The following is a 23,976-nucleotide window of genomic DNA, read 5'->3' as shown; positions in this document are numbered from 1 at the left end:
TTATGGAAACAAGGAATTACATGTAACATGCAAAATGTGTTCAATTGACTTGAAAATGTATAAATTAGTCAACCAAGTATGGTAGAATTAATATTTAAAAAAAAAAATCAATTCTACTATAAATTATCCTCATATATTGATGATACATATATAACACAGCTTGAAGCGTAATAACATAACAAATATTAATAATAAAAAGATCAGTCTAAAAAAATTATTGTGCGCAGTGCACGGGACCGCGACTAGTTTGATTTAATGGTTGATCCACCTCCTTGTGGTCTAAGAGCCCTCTCCACTTCAATTTTATTTTTTATTTTGGCTTTGATAATTTAATAAGAAGCATGCTTAATATCATTTGATTTAATAGTTGATCCACCTTCTTGTCGTCTGAGAACCACCTCCACTTCAATTTTCATTTTTTTTCTTTTTTTTGGCTTTGATAATTTACTAATTCAGTAACTTCTCTTTTCTTTTTCTTTTTTTGAGGGGAAAAAACTGAACTTTATTAATGTAAATGTGCTAAATCAGCTTGTACAATGGGAAAAATGTGTGACGGAATATCCTCCATCCACAATAAAAAATCTGGTGTGCTTAGAGCATATTTAGCCAGACTATGAGCTATAACATTGCCATCTCTTCTAGTACGAGAATATAGCAATTCATCAAAGTTTTGGGCAAACCTTCTGAGATCCTCAATCAGTAAACCCGTAGGTGGTAGGGCTATGAATTCTCTCGCAAAGCTTGTATCACTTCCATTGAATCTCCCTCCAAAATAACGAGTCGAAAACCAATATCTGTTGCAAGGGATAGTGTCAGTTGCTGCTGCCAAGTATTCAATCTCCACTACCTTGTAAGGTTGGTGTTTTATCTTTGCACATGAGGCCAGCACAAAGCCATTTACATCACGAATCACTACTCCTATACCAGCCTTTTTCTTTTTTGGACACGTCACTCCATCGAAATTTATTTTCACCACGTCCGTTGGAGGAGGAAGCCACTAGTTTTATGCTAGTCGGATTACACGTTGCCTCTGAACCTCCAGCCCTTGTCTGGTCATGTGAAACTCGTCCAAACTGATTCTTACAGTAGCGGCAATCTGATGAAGGTCAATAACAGAAGCTTGTACCCAAGCCTTGTTTCTTTGATTCCACACTGACCATGCAGTGACTGCAAAAAGATCCAGCTGTTTACCCTCTGCTATTATCCACGAAACCAGGTCTTTAAAGTCTGCAAAACCGACGGAGTTTTGGAATTCCCATAAAGCTTGATCTACTCAGACCGTGTCAAGCTCGGTGCAAGTCCACAAAGCATGGAGTGGGTCTTCAACTTCAGCTTGGCAACGGTCATTGATTGAATTACCAATGATTGTGCGTCTCATCAGGACTTGTTTCGTCGGCATGGCGTTTCGGCAAGCTCTCCATATAAACATCTTAACCTTTTGCGGTACTTGCATCGACCAAATAGCTTTCCACACATGTTTGTCTCGAAGAGGAGGAACCTGGTTAGTAGCTTCCATTTCAGCTTCTTCTTTGAGGAATCGGTAGCTCAATTTACAAGTATAGACACCATTGTTTGCGTACGGCCAGAATATCACATCCTCTGCTTCCACAAGACTCTTCCACAAGACTCAACGGCATTGACTTGATTAATTTAGCATCTTCCTCCACGTATAACCCATCCACCAAATCTGCCCTCCACTGCCTTGTGGTTTGTTCAATCAAGCAAGACACAGTAGCGTTTTCAAAGTCTTGTATGGGACATGTTGGGAGGTTTGTTGGGTGTTTTCTAGGCAGCCACCGCTGTTGCCATATATTTATATTCTCTCCATTTCCAACCCTCCATCTTACACCCCTTTGAATAATATCCCTTCCTCTAAGAATACTCTTCAACGCATAGGATCCCATTCTTGAGTCGGCTGCTTCCTCGATTATAGAGTTTGGGAAAAAACGAGCCTTAAACACCTTGTAGAATAGAGATGTTTTGTTGTGCAAAAGTCGTCATGCTTGCTTTGCTAGTAGAGAGTCATTATATACTGCTAAATCTCTAAAACCCATTTCACCCACTGTTTTGGATTTTGTCATGTCCTCCCACTTCATCCAATGAATTTTTCTACGGTCACCACGTTGACCCCACCAAAATTTTTTAATTAGGGCTTCAATTTCATGGCACAATCCAATGGGTAATTTAAAACAACCCATTGTGTAGGTAGGGATAGCTTGTATAACTGACTTTAGTAACACTTCCTTTCCAGCTTGAGAGAGCAATTTATCCTCCCATCCTTGTAACTTCCTCCATATTTTCTCCTTGATGTAGTTGAAGCTTGCCTTTTTTTCCTTTTTCCAACAAAGGAAGGAAGACCCAAGTACTTTTCATACTGCATGATTTTCAGAACACCGAAGGCCACCTTTATTTCATGTTTCGTTTCTCTTGGGGTGCACTTGCAAAAGAATAATGTCGTTTTGCTTCTGTTGATTTTTTCCTCCGATGCTTCCTCATACATATTTAAAATCTCCAGTACCTTGCCACATTCATCTATGGTTGCCCTGCAAAAGAGAAGACTATCATCTGCAAAAAGTAAATGGGGCTAGTTTGGGCCCTCTCCTACATAGTGAAAAACCATGTATTTTTCCATTATTTTCAGCTCTCTTGATTAGCCCATTTAGTCCTTCAATACATAGCAGAAAAAGAAAAGGTGATAATGGGTCACCTTGTCTTATCCCACAAGTAGGCTGTATCATCCCACAAGGATCTCCATTCACCAACACTGAATAGGAAACAATTTTTACACATCCCATTATCAATTGGATCCACCTTTCATTAAAACCCATTTGCCTCATCAATTTGACTTAAAATTTTGCAAACTATGAAGGGTTTCAAAAGCTACAAGGATATTGTCAGAAATTAGTCTATCCTTTGTAAAAGCTGATTGGTGTTTAGTTATGATAGAGGGCAATAATTTTTTCAACCGGTTGGCCAAAACTTTGGAGTATATTTTGTATAGCACATTGCAAAGACTAATTGGGTGGAATTGATGAGCATATTCTGGCTTATTTGTTTTAGGAATGAGAGTAATAAAAGTGTGGTTAAGGGGGGAAGGTAGGGTACCTAAGTTCAACCATGCCAGAATGGAGGTAGTGACATCCTTTCTTACTGTGCCCCAAAAATGCTGGTAGAATAGTGGAGGCATTCCATCTGGTCCAAGAGCTTTGAGTGGTGCCATTTGGTGTAAAGCCTCCTCCACTTCTTTTTCATCAAATTCTTTACTTAGAGCGGCATTCATCTCATCATCAATAATAGCAGGTACACATGATAATACATCTTGGGGCATAATGTGCTAAGTTGAGGTAAATAAGTTTTTGAAATAATTTACCAGAACTAAGGATATATCATTCGGTTGGTTCCTTCACCTACCCTCCTCATCCCTAATTCCCTTAATCATATTCTTCCTATATCTCCTTGTAGCACAACTGTGAAAATATTTGGTATTTCTATCCCCTTGCCTTGCCCCTAGTACCTTTGATCTTTGAGCCCACATGATAGCTTCTCTCTCCAACAACACCTCAATCTCATTTTTTTAATTGCCTAATTCGATGGTTGTTACCACTAGCCATGGCTTCAGTTTTGGCCTTAGCCAAATCCTTCTTCAACCGATCCAATTCCTTTCTCACGCTACCAAAAACATTTTTGTTCCACCACCCTTAATCTTTCCCACACTTGTCTACTTTGGCCAAAATAGAATCAACAAACCCGAGCTCCCCAACACTAGTCCATGCTGCCTGCACCACTTCCTCACATCCCGAATGTGACAGTCACATCTCTTCAAATCGAAATAATTTTTTCCAGGTAGGAGGATCAATACCCGAAAAAACAATATGAAGAGGGCTATGGTCTAATGAATTATAACGAAGATGGTACACCTTTGTTCCCAGAAACTTCAAAAACCAACTGTTTGTTGCCAAAAAACCTATCTAGTCTTTCCCATATTGAATTACCATTTTCGAAGTGTGTACTCCATGTATATTTTGGACCTAGAAAGCCCAAATCCATAAAGCCACATTCATCAATCGCATCTCTGAATTGTTGCATCTGGTCATAGGATCGAGTTGCTCCTCCTAATTTTTCATCTTGTCTAACAATTTCATTGAAATCGCCACAAAACAGCCATGGCCTCTCCAGATTTGAATTCAACCTCCTAAGCTTATCCCAAGCTTCAAACCGCCTTGCTGTTTCCGGCTCACCATAAAAACCGATTAAACGCCATTCACTTTCCAAACCTTTGTCAATAACAGCATCAATAAAATTTTTATCTGATCCTTCTATAGTCAAATTGATCATAGACCTCCAATAAAGAACCAAACCACCACTGCGCCCCACTTTAGGCACCACCCAACGATGATCAAAATTAATACTATTCTGAATGAACTCTAGCCTTGCTTCATTTGTAAGAGTTTTGGCTAAAAACACCATAGAGGGATCTTTTGCCCGTACTAAATCCACGAGCTCTCTTCCTGTACGTAGGTTCCCAAGCCCACGACAATTCCATGCTAAGCAACTCATTGCTGTTGGCAGGACTGACTGTTAGTCTCTGCCAATAAAGAAATTGTTTGCTCATCATTATGGAGAACCTGGATGCATTTAGAAGGCACCTCAAGTTGATAATCTGTTTCATCTGCTACTCTTTTCTGGCCCGAAATATTCTGCCTTGCACCTGATACAGCTGAGCTATGCGATTTGTTTTTCCGTGTCCAGGTCTGAGGGCTGTGTGCTTTCTCAATAGTCGGTGAAGTCCTAGGAGAAACCTGATCAACACGTGAGGTGATAAGTTGCTGCTTAGTGTGTTTTAATTGAGCATGTGAGGTGGAGTCCCTGATTAAGTCAACTGCTGAGTCACAAATCTTTTCCTTTCTTAACCTTTCATCAATATCTTCTTCAATATTTCCTGGTGCCGTTTGAACATCATTAGGACTCTTTAATTCTACTTCCATATCGGGATTAGCTGGATGTGATTGAGGAATTTCCGTTTCAGTCGTGCTATTAACTCTAGCCAGACCGTTGTGCATTAATGGTGAATTTCCAGGAATGTCACTCTTGGAAGCGGAATCTTTGGAATAAGGTGATGTCTCTCATCCCCTACAAATCTATGCGGGGCCAGTCTGACATAGGTGATGAGATGGAGAAACTAATTCCTCATGCCAAAATACTCAGGCAACACACAAAACTGGGACCAACAGGCGCCACCAGTTCACGTCCTCAGCCAACACAACCTAGAAATTCAGATTATCTGGTGTCATATGATTCAGATTTTGTTGTTCCTTATGATAAAGTAGATGAGTTAGTAAACCAACTATTCGACCCAAAAAAGGGAGAATTAGATACTGTTATCGTAGTAACTGGTATGGCAGGCTCTGGCAAGACGGTTCTGGCCAAAAGAGTTTGTAGCATGAAAGTTGCTGAGCATCGTTTCCATAGCCATGCTTGGGTTAATTTTTCTGTGGATTATGAAGGTAAAGATTTTTTAGTAGACATCTTGAAACAGCTTAACCGGGAGAGGGTTGATGAAAATTTACAAGATAATGAGCTGGAGTCGATGCTGGAAAGTTTTTCAAAGAAAAAACATTGTCTGATAGTTGTAGATGATGTCCGGACACCGTATGATTTGGACAAACTTTCAGTTGTCTTGAAATGCATAGGAGGTAGGAGTCCGTTGATTCTCACCACTCGCAGCCAAGATGTAGCGCGTGCTGCTAGTCGGTGGAGAAATCCTATCAGTCTACGAAGGTTAACCGATGAGGAGGGCTGGACATTGTTTTTGAAGAAGGCACGAATAGCAGAAGATAGCCTCAACTCTCCTGAGTTGATCAATCTCCAGAATGATATCCTGAGACAATGTGATGGTTCACCTTGGGCAATTCTTGTACTGGGTGGAATACTGTCCACTAAAGATTTAAGCAACTGGCGCTGTGTGATTGAGCAATTGTCATGCATGGCTTCAAGACAATTGTCTGTGCCACCTGAAGTTCAACAAGAATTGTCAACCACAGATAAAGAGGAATTTTCCACTGTGATTCCCCATGCAGCTCAAGAGAATATCTTGGCTTTGAGTTATCAGGACCTTTCTTCTCGAGTGAAATGTTGTTTTCTTTATTTTGGGCTCTTCCCCAGAGCGGTTGAGATTCCAATAAGGAGGTTGTTTTATCATTGGCGTGCAGAGGGATGGGTTACTCCCTTGCCTGAGGAGCATATTGATGATATAGATCTTGCATGGAAAATTCTCAAACAGCTAATAAGTAGAAACTTGATTGAAGTAGAAAAGGCGGGATTTGCTGGAAGCCCAAAAAGATGTCGTATGCAGGTAGTATATGGGATGTGTTCCACCCAAAAGCTGAGTGTTTAAATCTTTTTCGTGTCCACAACAACATAGCTTATACATCTGCAGAGTCTCCTGGAGTTGATATTTGGCGACTAGTTGAGTATGCAGGCATCAGGAACTATCCTTCTTTGGATCCTTACATATTATCTCTGCGTTCTTGGGTATCTTTTAACACCAGGAAACGAGATTCGCCCAACAAAGAGATAGGATTGTTTCTAAACAATATTGTCAATAGTAGAGGCTTTGGAATGCTCATACTGCTTGATCTTGAGCATGTCTACAAACCTGTGCTACATGAGACAATAGGTAAGTTGTTGCTCCTTAAGTCCCTAGGTTTGAGATGGACTTCCTTAGATGCACTTCCAATATCGGTTGGTAATCTGCCATACCTGGAAACTCTAGATGTGAAGCACACCAATATAACAAATTTGCCAAATTCCATTGGGAAGGCAAAGAATCTTAGATATCTCTACCTGAATGATTCTGATATGTCTTTTAGAATGCCAAATATTGGATATCTAACCAACCTTCAGAGCTTATCAGGTCTGTTCATAGGCAATAAGAGTCTTGTGAATAATTGCTTGAGCAAATTACGTGGCCTCAAGAAACTGAAGTTGACATGTTCTTCAAGGTCAGCTGTTAGGGAAATAGCTGACAGTATTTCACAATTGAGTGATCTTCAATCCTTAAGGTTGAGATCAATTGACCTATTTGATCAGCCTTCAATTCTTGAGTTGGGGGCCATTGCAGAGCACCAAAAGCTATACGATTTGTATTTGCTGGGACAGTTACCAAGAGATTATTCATTTCCTCCAAACCTCAAAGCTCTCACTTTGTCAGCATCAGAGATTGAGCGAGATCCAATGCATATGCTAGGTCAGTTACGTCACCTAAACTCTCTCAGGCTTTTGGGTAAATCTTATGCAGGGCAACAAATGACATGTCTCTGTGAAGGATTTCCTGAACTTCGTATCTTGAAACTGTGGAAGCTGGAGAATTTAGAGGAGTGGATTGTGGAGGAAGGATCCATGCCTCTCCTTAGAGAATTAGAGATCAGATGTTGCAATAGATTGCAGCGGCCAGAAGGATTACAGCTAATCATCCCATTGAAAGAAGTAATCTTAACAAATATGTCTGATGAATTTGTAGCAAATTTTAAAAGAGTCCTGGTTAATGCATCTGTCCAAGTGAGCAAACTTCCACTTAATCCTTAGCCGGTGAGATTTCTCTATAATTTTTCATTCTATTTTATTTTATAAATTATGGCATTTGAAAATTTGAAAGTAGTTGCTAGTCAATCTGTTCGGTTTTAAGTAAACTAGTCAATCTGTTCGGTTTTAAGTATTTACTTTCTGTGATTGTAGCCTTGTAGGAGAAATATAAGCAGAGGCAAGAATTCAGATGAAATTATAGCCCAGACTTCTTGTGTGCTAGCTAATTCTCCAATTCCCGGCAAAGATTCTGCCAAAAGTTCACTCCTTCGTCTCAACTGAATTTGGCCCATCAACAGCATTACACTAGATGACATGGACCTTGTGTTGAACTTTGAGGTGTAGAGGGCACCAATAGACAAGCCCACAAGTTTGTTTTTTTTTCTTTTTTTTCTTTTTTTTTTTCTTGGTATAGTAGTTTGAGACGGTCAGATTTGGGTCTAGTGTTCCTCCACACTTGACTGATATAATGCAGACACATGGCAAGTGTTTGTATCAGATTCAATGCACGAACACTGAATCCAAGCCATGTCTTCTAAAGCCTCTTCAAATAGGAAAAGTGCCAGGTCAGTTTTCAGTTTTCTATATATACAAGAAGCATACCCTTGGGTTTGGAGAAAAAAAAGTGTAGTCTCATTGCAAAGATAAGTAGGAGAGTGAGACATTTTCCAATAGAAAAAAAAAAAGATTGTGAGACATTTAGTTGAATATTACAACAACAGAAATTCATTGTATCCAAAGTGAGCGTGACGGGGAAGTGCAAATAAAATATCGCAACTCAGAAAGTTACCTATCTATCTATTGCATTTTTCTGATTTTTCTCTGCATAATTTTTTATAATGTTACTTTCATAATATTTTCACAACAAACCTAAGTTACAAGTTATTACATATTCTAATTTGAATTCAGTAAAATTCTTTTTTGCATTTAAAATTTGTTATAAAAATGTTATAGACACTCGCATCAAATTTAATTTGGAATATATCATAGGAATATTTAATCAGTTTCAAGTTCGTGTTTTCGACCCACCAAAAAACTAACTTTCAAAGCCCCACAAAAAACCATTACAAACCATCCTTGTTGTCCAAATAAAAAAACACATCTACCAAATAAGCCCAGCCACCAGCTACCTAAACCCAACAGCTGTCCAAAAACAATTCCAAATAAAACTTTGCCGTCAACACTCAAAGAGATCACCACATCTTAATTGCTACCTCCTCCTCCTTGACACTGCCACCCACCATAAGGTTCATTATAACGCAAATCTACGTGTCTTGCAAGTTGCTCAAGCAGCGTCACCATATATATGAAGCATAATTTAAATTATATACCATCCAAGTAATGAAATAATGTGAATCTATTACTGCATGATCATGAAAATCAACATGTAACTCACAAATCTAAAACTATGGTGATTAAAATTTGTATATGCATAACAAAAATAATATTGCCAATTGATGCTAATCCCGCATGAACTAGCAGTGACAGACCTTCTGCCAAACCAAGTCAAGCACTTAAGCCACGATACTGGCCTCGAGGATGAGGATGATGCTTACGATTGATGAACCTCCCGTCATTGGTCCACAACAAGCAAATCAATGAGGGAGGGAGAGAGAGAGAGAACTAGAGGGGGGTTGTGGAGAGAAAAGTGAGAATAGTATACTTTTTATTGTCAGGTAAAGATTACATAGATAGGCTAAACAGTGTAGTGGTGTACCATATACTATCATATTGTATTTCTAAAATATATATATATATATATACACTATCTTATTGTATACTGTTTATGAAAATCATTTCATTTCATATCATATATTATATTATATAATAAAAATTGGCCAGTTCAGGTTATACCAAGTAATTATATATCTTCATTTTGCGAAAAGTATCCACACGGCTACACCCATTACTTAATTATTAAGATAGTTTACCCTAGACTAAATTCTATTGCCAATAATTTACTCACATAAAACTCTATTAAACTTAAAATTCTACTTCAACTGAAACTCTACATCCTTCTCCAAAAAAAATAAAATAAAATAAAAACTAAAACTCTCCAAAATTTTCTTAGTCTCCTTGATTATTAAGATAATTTACAAAAGATTGAATTCTATTATTAATAAATTCCTCTACATAATATTATATTATGAATTCTATTACTCCTACTAGTAAATTAATCCACATAATATTTGTAGGGACACGGTTTGTAGCCCAAGCCCAAGATGTAAGAGATCTTGGCCCAATAAGCCCAATACAATAAATTTGTAGAGAATGGGTCGAAGAAATAGGCCTTAATAAATTTGACAACGGCTAGTATGGATTTAAAAGATGATCAAGCAAGAACAAAGAACACAAAGTTGAATGAATTCACTGTCCGATGAGGTTTTTTTCAATACAAATCAATAATAATTGGGTACAAGTATAATTTTAATTGCTATAGTATTCTTTCTATATTTTTCGCCCTCCCTTCCACATGGAAGGTCCCTTACATTATATAGTTCCCTTTGGATCATCTTGATCCTACAATTGTTGATCATCTGAACCCTTACTTGAGTACCTATCCCATCAGACACCCTCTTTGATTTTCTGTGAGTTGTGGTAGCTAAGGCAGCACTATTTAAGGGTCTTCTCCACATAAATGCAGCCAGAAAAGTAGCTGCAGTGTATTCAATACGGTGATAGCAATTTTTCCTTAGATATTTCTAAGTTCCCATTACCCTTATATGTGTATGCTACACATCCTTATCACTAGAGCTTCCTGGAATGTCACTTTGATTGTTGGAATACAGATTTGAGCTGTATGATCATGTCCGAGGAGATATTACTCCTCGAACCACCCTCCAATTTGTATTTTGCTTGTTAAGTCCTGGGTCCGAACCATTCATTACCATTTGTTCCTCCTTGGACTGCTCATGCTCTCAGCCAAGGCCCAAAGCCCAATATATAATTTGGGCCCTTAACCCTACAATAGCCCTTCAAAACTCCGGTTTTTTCCCTCCCATTCGAGGAGAAAAGTGGGGTTTTGATTTTTCATGTGCTAATATTATTTCGCCCTTTGATTTACACACGTGGGAGTGCCGTTTTGCGAGCCCCATCATTGCCACTGACGCTTTGGAGCCCGCGAGGCGTCATTAATTGCTCCAGGCGGTGTTATGTTCCCCACATCTAATGGTGAGGCGCAAATCCAACGGTTGATCTTTTTCCTGGAATTTTGAGTAGGATAACTCCCACTCATTTTTCACCCTCTATATAAAGCCTTGAGGGGAGTCATTTTCCCTTTACTTTACAAATTTTCAAGCTCTCTAAAGATTTCAAGCTCTCCAACTCACTAAACCCTCTGCACACCTAAGATTCCTTAACTCTTTTCCTTAAGAAACTCTTAAAAGATTTTTCTCAAGGTTCAGGATTTGATACACTCACTTGTTTTCATAAGTATCTATTTCTTCAAACTTTCTTTTTCTCCTCGGTCAAGCTCATCGACCTTCTTCCTTATTAGAAAACATTCTCTGTGTCATCCATGTTTGCTTAGATAGGTAGACTCAAGCACTTAGTGGACTCTCCGGTCGGTATGGAGGGTTTTAGGGCCAAATACCATATCCCATAGGGAGTGGGCTTACAATATTGTCCTCCTAACCAAATACTTACAGATAGAGAGGAGGGTGAAGTTGTTATTCCAATGATCGCTTTCATAGAGGGAGGAATGACACTTCCCATAGGTAGGATAACCAGAGACTACCTGCTCAATCATAGGTTGTGTCCCTATCAGTGCGCTCCCAATCTGTTTAGGGTTCTAGGGAGTATAGATGCCTTGAATGATCAGATGAACTTAGGGCTTACATAGCACGACGTCGTTCACATGTACGAGTGTCATTCCCTTGCCAATGCAGGATATTACATCAAGTTCCGATCCGATGTCGTTAGATTGATATCTTGCCTTCCTAAGTCCAACAAGGGCATAAAAGATGATTATCTGGTCGTCTCTGGGGAGTGGCATGATGGACTTCATTGCCCAAATCGGGCAAGAAAACCAGGTGGGGTACTCTAAGATTAGGTCCCTTAGCAAGGATTTTAGTCTTCTTATATATGTATTTTTTTTTTAAATAACTCTGCCTTAACATTTCACCTTCTCGAATAACAGTTTTTTGTTGATCTAACCATAATTTCCTCCTCGAACGTTTTTGCAGATAAAAACCACATCACTCTAAGACTCAGCTTGGTCAACGTACCAGGTCTTAACAAATTGCTGAGGCTGAGATCCGAGATATTCATAAGCGAAGACAAATAGCTATGGGCCGCTTACTTGATTTTGGATTACAGCCCCTGTCTCGCACATTTCAAGACATAGGCCAGGCAATAAGGGCTAGTGACTCTAGATTGGCACACATAGACGTCTCTAAGCCGGGATATTTGGCTCAAAGAGACCTTCCACCCGTGGTGTTACCACTTCAACAGGTTCCTTAGGAAGTAGCCGCTCCGAGAGAAGAGACTGACTTTACACATCTATCCCTCGAGGCCGAGATAGACCAATTCCGCCTTGACGAGGAAGGTGAAGTGCCAGAAAAGCCGATAGAGCTCTCGGACACCGAGGCCGATTTTGATAGATTCTTCACGGCCAATCTTCCAAGACTTGTGGTTGCCCAGATAGACTTCAGTTCAGAAGAAGAAGAAATGACTTTAAACCAAAGGAGAAGCCTGAGGGACCTTATGTCTGCCAAGAATAAGGGGGTAACTTCACAAGAAATCCCCAAGTCCCAAGTTCCTCCAACTCTTCCCCCTCCTCTCCCTACTGACCTCGGATTGCATGCGATGCGAGATTTAAAGAAGAAAAGGCCAATATAGGAGATTGAGGAAGGGGAGTTGCCCCCTTAGAAGGGCGCAAAACAACCAAAGGCTGCCAAGGATCCCAAGGACAAGAGGTCCTCATCTGTGGACAACAGGGAGGAACAAAACCTAGCCAAGGTACGCCTACAATAGCGCACTTGGTCTCTTCGGCTAAAGGTGGACCTGGCCGCCATTCCTTGGAATTCCTCCATCAGGGAGTACCAAAGAGGTCACTTTGCGCATGTGGCTGAGGCCTTAGAGCAGCCACTCCTTTTACCCAAGGACATGGATGCTGTGAGGAAGTTGTAACAACATGACCTCTTCTTGTCCCTAAAAAGGGACCTTGCTATGGTAAGTTCACAATCTCTCTCTCTTTACTTATTTTAGTACTAATAGGCTCTCTCATTTGTTCACATGGGGTTACAATATTATTTTTGTGCAGATTACCCAGGAGGTCTTTCTGGCCGAGGAATGGGTTAACAGGACTCGGAATGATGTCAAGAATGAGGCCGACCTCTGCCTTGAGACTAAAAAGGCCTTAGGGGCCTCAAAGGAGGAGAATAAGGAGCTCCAAGCTGACTGTCTCAAAGAGGGATAGGAAAAGCGCTCTGGCAGGGCTAAAAAGTGTTGAGACTCAAGTCGAGGACCAGCGCAAGTTGCTTTATCAAGCAGAGATAGAGCTAGCTACTTCCAGGCAACTTGTGCTGGATCTTAGAGTAGAGCTGCAGAAGGCCAAAGAGGCGGCTCAGTTGGCCAAAGAGGCAGCAAAGGCCGAAAAACAAGCAGCCTACAACCTCAGCGTGGAAGAAATACAAGCCAGGCTGACTGAGGAGCTAGCCGTATGCAGGGATTACTGTGATGCCACGTGGGCAGAAGCCTTCAACATTGCAGGAGTCCCTGCAGACTCGGAGTGGAGACAACCAGGAAAAACATACTACCACCCTGATATCTGTGAAATCTCGGGCGACCTCCCATCTCCCTCTACCACTACTCCTGAGTCCTTAGAGTAGCTGCTGACTACTTAAGCTACTCTCCCTCTCCCTGAGGCTTTGAAAGGATCCAGCCAAGTTGGTGATCAAGGCCAAGGGGCTGAGGGGGACAAAGACAAGGGTAAGGGCAAGGAGAAAAAGCTCTCCTCAGAAGCCAAGGGCACTGCCAAGGACAGGAAAGCTGTAGCCAAGGTGAAGGAAGCAGAGGCCAAAACCCAAGAAGTTGATCCTAGGGCCAGGGATGCTCCTACCTCCCAGCCGAGTTAGAAAGAAGACCCTCCTGCTCCCAAGGCCAAAGCCTAGCACTTAGGATTTTCTTTGGAATTTCTTTTGTAGTAGTAGTTTTTTTTTTTAAATGACATTCTCTCAATGTATTTAATGTATTTTCTCTTTCATTTAATGAGAATGCTTTTCTCTTCATCTCTTGCACTTTTGTTCTATGTGCTTTGAGTACTACTATTATAAATAGCATTGAACTTTTGTTACTTTACCTTAGTAAAAACTGATAACAATACGTTGTTAACAATTTAATCAATTTAACCAAATACCACCAATAGAGAATTTTAACACATACCTGTACTGTGAATTGACCTTTCTACAATGAAAGCTAGATCTAATGAAGATAAATAATATACTTTGTAAAGAATAAGAGGGAGAGATATTCCTCATTCTGCTCAATACTTAGATAAGTAATTAAGAATATTAACTTACTTAGAGCTACCAATCTGAGGAGTTGGTTATAATATTTGGTTCGTCTTGACAGTTAGTGAGAAATAAAAAGATATCAAAATGTGTTAATTTTACCATAGTATATGGTCCAAGGAGCCTGACATAACTTTGGTTTTGTTTTCCACTTATATAAAGATATTATAGAGTGTTAATTTCACCAAAGTATGTGGTCCGATGAGCCTAATATAACTTACGTTCTGTTTAATACTTAGAAAAAAAATGAATAGATGTCACAGAGTGTTAATTTTGCTAAAGTATGTGGTCTGAGGGACCAGGAATAGCTAAGGTTCTGTTTAACACTTATAAAGATATCATTGAGTGTTAATTTTGTCAAAGTATGTGGTCCGAGGGACCAGGCATAGCTAAGGTTCGGTTTAACACTTATTAAGATGCCATTGAGTGTTAATTTTGCCAAAGTATGTGGTTCGAGGGACCAGGCATAGTTAAGGTTCTGTTTAACACTTAGAGCATCCGCAACCCAAATGCTATATGACATATGTTGAGATATTTTAGCATTTCAGCCTTCAAATGTTGCTCCAGCCGGACTTGCAAAATGTGTGGATTGTAAAAAATTTTACAATACTACTACAGTACCATCTTACAAATAAGATGGTACTATAGCAACATTGTATAATTATAAATTATTATTATATTATCTGATTCTTCTCTCTCTTCCTTTCTCATTCTTTCATTCCCTCCTCTTCAAACCCAAAGCCATGGTGGACATGAATGCCATCACCAGACCACCATGGCCGGACTCACTGCCACAGGCCCCACCGCAAGCCACCGTCAAGGCCACCGCAAGCCACCTGACCAAGCCTCTCTCTTCTCTCTCATCCCCTCTCTCTCTCGCCATCGTTGCCAATGCCAAGCTTCTCGTCTTCTCCGTGGATCATGGTGGGTTGTGGTGGATCGTGGTGGATCATCTTCTACTTGGATTGTCTTCTCTGAGTTCTGGATTGGGATTTTTTTTTTTTTTTTTTTTTTGCTGTGATGGGTGCTTAAAGGAATTGGTTTGATTTTTATTTTATTTTTATTTTTTTGTGGGTTCATGGTGGTGGAGTTGGGGGTTGTCGTGGATTGGTTTGATTTTGATTTTGATTTTGTGGGTTGCCGTGCTTGCCGGAGTTTGTGGCTGGGGTTTCAAGCAACAGTTTGGGTATGTTCTAGTAGCAGGTGGTTGTGATTTGGGTCTTGAGTTTTGGGTTTTTGTTTTTATTTGGGACTTGGATCATCTTCTCTAAGTTCTGGATTGGGTTTTTTTTTTTTTTTTTTTTTTTGGTTGCTGTGATTGGTGCTTAAAGGAATTGGTATGATTTTTTTTTTTTTTTTTTTTTTTTTTTTGGTGGGTTCATGGTGGTGGAGTTGGGGGTTGCCATGGTTTGGTTTGATTTTGATTTTGATTGTGGGTTGCCGTGGTTGCCGGAGTTTGTGGCCGAGGTTTCAAGCAACAGTTTGGGAATGTTCTAGTAGCAGGTGGTTGTGATTTGGGTCTTGGGTTTTGGGTTTTTGTTTTTATTTGGGTTTAGGGATATATTATTTTATTATGTGAAAATATTATTTTAATGAATAAAATAGGAAAATAAAAATTGGGATGCTGAGAGTATTGTAAAATTGTATTGTATAATTAATAAAGTGACTTTTTGGGATGGTAAAATAGGATGAGATAGGAATTCCAGATGTGGATGCTCTTATAAGGATGTCATTGAGTGTTAATTTTGGCAAAGTATGTGGTCTAAGGGAACAAACATAGCTAAGGTTCTGTTTAATACTTATAAAGATGCCATTGAGTGTTAATTTTGCCAAAGTACATGGTCCGAGGGACCAGGCATAGATAAGGTTCTGTTTAACACTTATAACGATGCCATTGAAAGTTAATTTTGCCAAAGTATGTGGTTCGAGGGACCAGGCATATTTAAGGTTCTATTTAACACTTATAATGATGCCATTGAGTATTAATTTTGCCAAAGTATGTGGTCCGAGAGACCATGCATAGCTAATGTTCTGTTTAACACTTATAAATATGTCATTGAGTGTTAATTTTGCCAAAGTATATGGTCCGAGGGACCACGCATAGCTAAGGTTCTGTTTAACACTTATAAATAATGGATAAAGGGAAGTACAATGCCTTTATACAACAAATGAACATATTGAAAAAGGAAAATTTTTATTAATAATAATACCTTTTTAGATTGTTTACATTCCAAAGACGCGGTATTACATGCTCATCTAAGTCTTCCAGAAAATATGCTCCTATACCAGCCACCGAGGTGATGCGATATGGTCATTTCCAATTGGGCCCTAGCTTTCCCCACGCTGAGTTCTTTACATTACCCAAGACTTTTCTCAACACCAAGTCACTAGGCACTAATGGTCTCTACTTTACGTTGGCATCATAATCTTGCTTGAGTTTATGTCGGTAGTATGCCAATTGAACCTTTGCACTTTCTCTTCTTTCTTCAATAAAGTCTAGGCTCTTCTCCAGCAACTCATTGTTACTGCTCGGATTGAACGAGCTGGTCCTTAATGTTGAGGAGCCGGTTTCTAAAGGAATGACAACCTCGGCTCCATAGGTCATTGAAAATGGGGTCTCTGCTGTTGACCTGCGAGATGTAGTTCTATACATCCAGAGGACATGTGACAACTCTTCTACCCATCTTCCCTTCGCGTCATCCAGCCCTTTCTTGAGTCCGTTCACTATGACCTTGTTAACAACCTCGGCCTGTCCATTCCCTTGAGGATAAGCTGGAGTGGAATACCTGTTTGTAATTCCAAGATTACAACAGTATCTCCTGAAAGATTTACTGTCGAATTGAAGGCCATTGTCTGAGATGAGGGTACGAGGGACCCCGAACTTTGTGACAATGTTTTTCCAAAAAATTTCTTGGCATCCACGTCCCTGATATTTGCCAAAGGCTCAGTTTCAACCCACTTAGTGAAGTAGTCTGTGTCGACCAACAAATATCTCTTGTTTCCTACTTCTTTAGGGAAAAGGCCAACGATGTCTGACCTCCATTAAGCAAATGGCCAAGGGCTAGATAGGGGGTTAAGGACTCCTCTTGGCTGATGTATATTTGGTGCAAATTTTTGGCATTGATCACATTTCTTGACATATTCTTGCGTTTCTTTCTACATATTTAGCCACTAAAAGCCTTGCATGATGGCTCTGTGAGATAAAGATCTGTCTCCCATGTGGCTTCTACAAATCCCTCCATGCAATTCTTCAAGGAGTAATTATGATGCCTCGGGGTGTATGTAGAGTAGATATGGCCTAGAAAATGAGCGTTTGTACAATTTTCGGTCCTCGGATAGCCAAAAACGAGGTGCCTTTCTCTGTACTTTGTCAACTTCCAATTTACCCTCCGGCAAGATGTCTTCTCTGAAGAATAGTATTATGAGATCCATCTAGCTAGGCCCTACTCTGACTTGGTGAACATGGACCGCCTTTCCCCTTACCTCCGTGGGTTTGCACAAGTCCTCTATAAGAATAACCCGAGGTAAACTCTACGCCGAGGAGGTTGCAAGCGTGGCTAGGAAATCAACATGTGTGTTTCCACTTCTAGGGACATGCAGTAGGCTAAATGATTCAAAATTTGATTGCAAATGCCTAACTTGACTTAAGTACCCTTGCATTCTCTCATCTCTTGCCTCTAACTCGCCTTTCACTTGGCCAACAACCAGTCTTGAGTCCGAGAACATCTTTACTGCCTTTCCCCCCATTCTTTGAACCATGGACATTCCTTCCAGCAGAGCTTCATATTCAGCCTCATTATTTGTAGCCGAGAAGCCCAGTCTTAGTGACTTTTTAATGGTGATTTGTTCAGGAAAAATCAGAACTAGCCCTACTCCAGAGCCCGTTTGATTTGCTACACCATCAACGTATATCTTCTAGAATAAAGGTTCTTGCAGGGAGATTGTGTCAACCGATTTTCCATCCATGTTCTGTGTCACTGCCATTTCTTCTAATGGGGGTTCAGCGAACTCGGCCACTAGGTCCGCGAGGACCTGGCCCTTGATAGAGGTACGAGGCATGTACTTAATGTCAAAAGCCCCTAGAATTGTGCCTAATTTCGCAATCCTCCCCATGTAATCAGCACTTCGAAGTATAGCCCTAAATGGAAGCTGAGTCAGGACAACAACTGTGTGTGCTTTGAAGTAATGGGGAAGCTTTTGTGTACCATACACCACCGCCAAGATGGCTTTCTCCAATGGTAGATAACGAACCTCGGCCTCATGTAGTGACTTGCTCACACAGTAAACTGGTCGTTGTATGCCACTATCAACTCGTATCAATACCAAACTTACCGCATGAAGGGCCACAGCGATATAAGCAAACAAGACCTCATCTACCTCAAGACTGGACATGATAGGTGGTTGAGATAGATATTCCTTAAGTTGCTGGAAAGCCAAAGCACACTCCTTGGTCCACTCAAATCCCTTCTACTTATTCATCAGGGGGAAGAAAGGTGTGCATCTATCCGCTGACCGTGAAATAAATCGATTTAAGGCAGTAGTCATTCAGGTAAGTTTCTGGACCTCTTTGGGATTCCAAGGTGATTGTAAACTGTTAATGGCTTTGATTTAATCAGGGTTGACATCGATTCCCTTATGAGTCACCATGTATCCCAAGAACTTGCCTGATCCCACACCAAATAAGCACTTGGAAGCATTTAGGCACAACTTGTGTTTTCTTAGAATTTCAAAGATGTTTCCGACGTCTCCAACGTGCTCGGACACCACCTTACTCTTCACCACCATTTCATCTATATAGACTTCAATACTTTTGTCCAACTGTGGTTCAAACATTCTCATCATCATCCTTTGATAGGTAGACCTTGTGTTTTTTAAGTCAAAGGGCATCACCTTGTAGTGGTAGTTTCCAATGGGAGTGACAAAAGCTGTCTTTTCTTGATTGTCCAGGGCAAGTGGTATTTGATGATACCCTTGAAAGGTATCTAAGAAGCTCATCCAAGGATAGCCCACCATTGCATCTAACAACTGATCTATTTGAGGCATAAGGAATGGATCTTTTGGGCAAGCCTCATTCAAATCTATGAAGTCCACACACACTCGCCACTTCCCATTCTTCTTTTTCACCACCACAATATTGGCTAGCTATTCAGGGTAGAAAACTTCCTTGATATCCCCTTCCTGCTTGAGCTTCATCACCTCATCCCTGACAGCATCTGCATATTCTTTGGACGAATGCCGAGGTGACTGCTTTTTGGGAATGATGGATGGATTAACATTTAAATGATGACAGATGAAGTTTGGATCCACCCCCGGGGCTTCATAAGTGTCCCATGCAAACACATCAATGTTTCTACTAAGAAATTCTACCAGCTCTTCCTTTTCTTCACGAGGCAGCTAAGCTTCAACCTGAAAGAACTTCTCCGGATCATCACCTATAACAACCTTTTCTAAATCTTCACACTTGGCCTCCTCGACTGATCCATTGATAGGCAACCCCAGAGCTTTTAATTGCTATAAGCCCCTTTGATTAGAAGACGAGGACTCCACTTTGGGTTTATGTAAGATGGCAGCCATCAAGCATTACCTAGCTATGGATTGACTCCCCACGATTTCTTCAATGCGACCCCCCAACGGATATTTCACCTTTTGGTGTAGAGTGGAAGAGATGACCTCCAGGGCATGAAGCCAAGGTCTGGCTACAATAGTCGTGTAGGGGAAATAAACATCCACCATGATGAAGTTTACTTCCACCACTTCTGAACCCGCTTGCACAGGTAGTTTGATCTAACCTCTTGGCATGACAGTCTTCCCATTGAAGCTCACCAAAGAAGAGTCGTAGGCTATCAAGTCATCAAGCCTTAAGTTTAGCCCCTTGTATAAGTCGGGGTACATGATCTCGGCTACACTACCTGGGTCCACCATCACTCGCTTCACGCCATACCCCCCAATCCTAAGCGTGATCACTAAAGCGCCATCATATGGCTGGATGGTCGCAATTTTGTCCTCGTCTGAGAAACTCAATGCTGGTGGGATATCCATCTTAGCCCTCTTTGGCCCTAAATTAGCACCCTCGGTTGGTAGCCGAGCCACGGACATCATTCTAAAGGGGTAGGAGCCGGTACTCTTTGGAGTAGCAAAGATGACATTGATCGTTCCTAGAGGAGGTCTTGAAGAAGCATCTCTCTGGAATCCGAACCAGCCTGGCTCCTTTGGCCACTGGAATGATGCAAGAGCTGCTTCAACTTTCCTTCTCGGATTAGCTGCTCCAAATTGTTCCACAAATTTCTGCAGTCCTCGGTGGTGTGTCCCTAGTCCTGGTGGTAATGGCAATAAAGGCACTAGTTGCATCTCATGGGATTTCCTACCATCTTATTTGGCCATTTGAAGAATGGCTCATTCTTAATCTTTTCCAGTACCTGGTGCACTGGCTCTCAGAACATAGCATTAACTGCCTGGGTGTTGGCAAACCCTGACTGTCCAGCGAAATCTCTCCGAGGTCGGTTATTATTGAATTGATCCGACCTAAAATCTCTCTTCTCCTAAGGGATAACCTTCGCTTTACCTTTCCCTTGCTGTTGGTCTTCCTCAACCCTTTTGTACTTATTAATCCGGTCCATTAGTTAGCGCACACTGGTAACGAGTTTACCAGTCAAAGACTTTCTTAAACCGTGCTCGGCAGGGAGGCCAACCTTAAAAGTACTGATGGCCACGTCATCAAAGTCACCATCTATCTCATTGTACATCTCCCAATATCTATCTGAGTACGTTTTCAAGGTCTCCCCCTCTCGCATGGATAAGGACAATAATGAGTCCAAAGGTCGAGATACCCTACTGCACGTGATAAAATGAAAGCCAAAGGCCCAGGTAAGCTCCTTAAAGGAATCTATGGAATTAGCCCTCAGACCATCAAACCATCTCATCACCACAGGTCCCAAACTAGAGGGAAATACTTTGCACATCAAAGCCTTGCCCTTAGAGTGGATAGTCATCCTCTGGTTGGACTGGCTCACATGTTCTACAAGATCTGTTTGACCATTGTAAATGGTGAATGTGGGCTGATGGAATTGCCGAGGAAGTTTTGCCCTCTCTATCTTGCGCGTGAAAGGTGATTTGGAGATTTGATTCAACTTATAGCGTCGTTTCCTAAGCCTTTATAAGGCTGGCTCTTGTATCTTCGCTTGTAGTGGTGCTCTTCATCATAGGAGAAAGACTCGCTTCGTGGAGTTCTTGACTTTTGCCTATAACTAGCATCCTCTTCATCATTGGAGGAGACGTTAGAACTGGAAGGAGTTCATTTCTGTTGTGCATGGCATAGCTTCTTCTTTAAATTGTCAATCTCCCTTTTTATGGCTCTATTGTTCTGCTCTTGAGAGACTCCCAACTTGAGAATGACTTTTACCAATATGTATGGTGTGTATGCTACCTTCTCGATCTCGCTTGCGTTCAAGGTTAAGGAAGTCATCTTATCGCCTGGAACCCATGGATTCTCCTTGATAGGGACTTGATCCTACCATAGTTAAATATATTGTACTTACTATTACAGAAGTTCTCCCCACAAATGGCACCAATTGTAAGGACATGGTTTGTAGCACAAGCCCAAGATGTAAGGAATCTTGGCCCAATAAGCCCAGTACAATAAATTTGTAGAGAGTGGGTCGAAGAACTAGACCCTAATGAATTTGTCAATAGCTAGTATGGATTTAAAAGATGATCAAACAAGAACAAATAACATAAAGCTTAATGAATTCACTGTCAGAGGAGGTATTTTTTCATACAAATCAATAACAGTTGGGTACAAGTATAATTTTGATTGCTACAATATTCTTTCTCTATTTTTCCCCCCTCCCTTCCTCATGGAAGGTCCCTTACATTATATAGTTCCCTTTGGATCAACTTGATCCTACACTTGTTAGTCATCTGAGCTCTTACTTGAGTACCTATCCCATCAAACACCCTCTTTGGTTTTTTGTGAGTTGTGGTGGCTAAGGCAGCACTGTTCAAGAATCTTCTCTACAAATGCGGCCAAAAAAGTAGCTGCAATGCATTCAATGTGATGGCAACATCTTTTCCTTAGATATTTCTAAGTTCCCATTACCCTTATATGTGTATGCTGCACGTCCTTATCGCTGGAGCTTCCTAGAAGGTCACCTTGATTGTTGGAATACAGATTTGAGTAGTATAATCATGTCTGAGGAGATATTACTCCTTGAACCACCCTCCCATTCGTATTTTGCTCGTTAAGTCCTGGGTCCGAACCATTCATTACCATATGTTCCTCAACGAACTGCTCATACTCTCGACCAAGGCCCAAGGCCCAATATATAATTTGGGCCCTTAACCCTACAATATTATATTATGAATTTTTAATATTTTATTATTAAAATTATATAAGTATCACATGTCATAAAATTAATATGTTTTTGTCATGTGTCTCACTAATTATTAATATAGTTTCAATTTATATATAATTTTTAGTTAAGCGATGCATCGCACCGGCATAATACTAACATGTACAATAGTAGACTTTACATAAACAGTATGTAGAAACATATAATTATCCTTTTTTTAATTTGCCTTTTTTTTTTCTTTGGAGAAAACCCATTTTTTATATTAAATTGTCTATGTAGTTTTTTTTCCTATCACTTAGCAATGCTTTTTTGAGAACTGCGAAGTGACTTGTAATTAAGATTTTTTGAATTTGGTGTCGTAATTATTATTTTCAACTAACCGAAGACCCATGCCATGCGTGGGGATATTGTTAATGATCATTTTATGGTACTTATTTTAAAGTAAAAATTTATGATAATAATTCATTAAGAATCATTTTGTGAATCGTCAAAAGAAATTCTTGCCACATAAGTTAATAAACTACAATTGCTAAAACAAATAACCAAATATATATAACATAACTTATTAAATTATTCAAACAAAATTTTGTCAAGAAATCATTTAAATCAGCCATCAAATATATGACATACCGTAGATACTTCATAATTAAATAGTGTAGAGTAAACAAAAACAATGAATTTAAATTGACATGAGTAAGAATGTAACTATTATTTGAATGATTATTATGACTTATTGATATTAAGTAATAAAAAAATAATTAAAACCTAAACTTTTTTTTCTCTAATATAATGGAGGAGGAGACAATTGATTGTAATTTAAAGTAATTAAAAAAATATAGAACAAAGGGTCCTTCTTATAGTGTTTGATGACTTCTATATTCAATGAACTGTTTCAGATAGGACTTCGATTATATTAGAGGCACTAAATTTTTAGATATTTTATTCTATTTTGGCAAAGATGATGTGGATAATGAAAATAAAGATTATTTGTAATATAAATATATTATATATCTTATCATTTTTTGGTGCGATACATCCCAATATGAAGTATATGTTAAGCAAATATTTGTTCTTTATTTCAACTTCTAGAATCCAAGTGGTAAAAGGGGAAAAAAATATACAACTGCTAGAACATGTAATGGAGAAGAGGATAATGTATCAAAATTATTGTACGTCTTTTCATTTTTTGATGCAATGCATCCCAATATGAAGTATACGTTATGCAAACCTTTGTTCATTATTTCAAATTCTGAAATCCAAGTGGTAAAAGGGGGAAAAAATCTACAACTGCTAGAACAAGTTAATGGAGAAGAGGATAATATATCAAAATTATTGTTCCCTAATATTCTTTTTACCATCTTCATTGCTACAATAAATCCAATGAAACACACCTTAGGAATTTTTCATAGTGTTGAAAACCTTTTTATGTATAAAGTTTACTAACATAATAGTATATTCAAAATTCATTTTTCCTATTTGTTCTTGTATTGTCTCTCTCTCCAAGTTTCTTTGATTTATTTTAATTCTTCTTATAG

The 23,976-nt window shown here is 39.7% G+C and overlaps 1 protein-coding gene across 1 annotated transcript; it reads left to right on the top strand.

Annotated features, from left to right (window-relative positions):
• Positions 1–5,062: 5,062 nt before the first annotated feature.
• On the top strand, positions 5,063–8,345 carry LOC126727685 (probable disease resistance protein RF9). Its single transcript, XM_050433612.1, has 3 exons — positions 5,063–6,344; positions 6,437–7,587; positions 7,735–8,345. The coding sequence occupies exons 1-2, from the start codon at positions 5,063–5,065 to the stop codon at positions 7,582–7,584; spliced, it is 2,430 nt and encodes an 809-aa protein (XP_050289569.1). The 3' UTR covers positions 7,585–7,587; positions 7,735–8,345.
• Positions 8,346–23,976: the final 15,631 nt, after the last annotated feature.

Source organism: Quercus robur, chromosome 5 (assembly GCF_932294415.1).
Source record: "Quercus robur chromosome 5, dhQueRobu3.1, whole genome shotgun sequence".
Taxonomy (NCBI): Eukaryota; Viridiplantae; Streptophyta; class Magnoliopsida; order Fagales; family Fagaceae; genus Quercus; species Quercus robur.
This window is presented reverse-complemented; position numbering and strand designations above follow the sequence as displayed.

What these genes read in the sequence shown, in the direction of transcription:
- LOC126727685 (XM_050433612.1), top strand. Translation starts at nt 5,063, where the DNA reads ATGGTGAATTTCCAGGAATGTCACTCTTGGAAGCGGAATCTTTGGAAT. An exon ending in TGGAAGCCCAAAAAGATGTC is followed by an intron (nt 6,345 to 6,436) that starts GTATGCAGGTAG and finishes ATACATCTGCAG; the next exon opens with AGTCTCCTGGAGTTGATATT.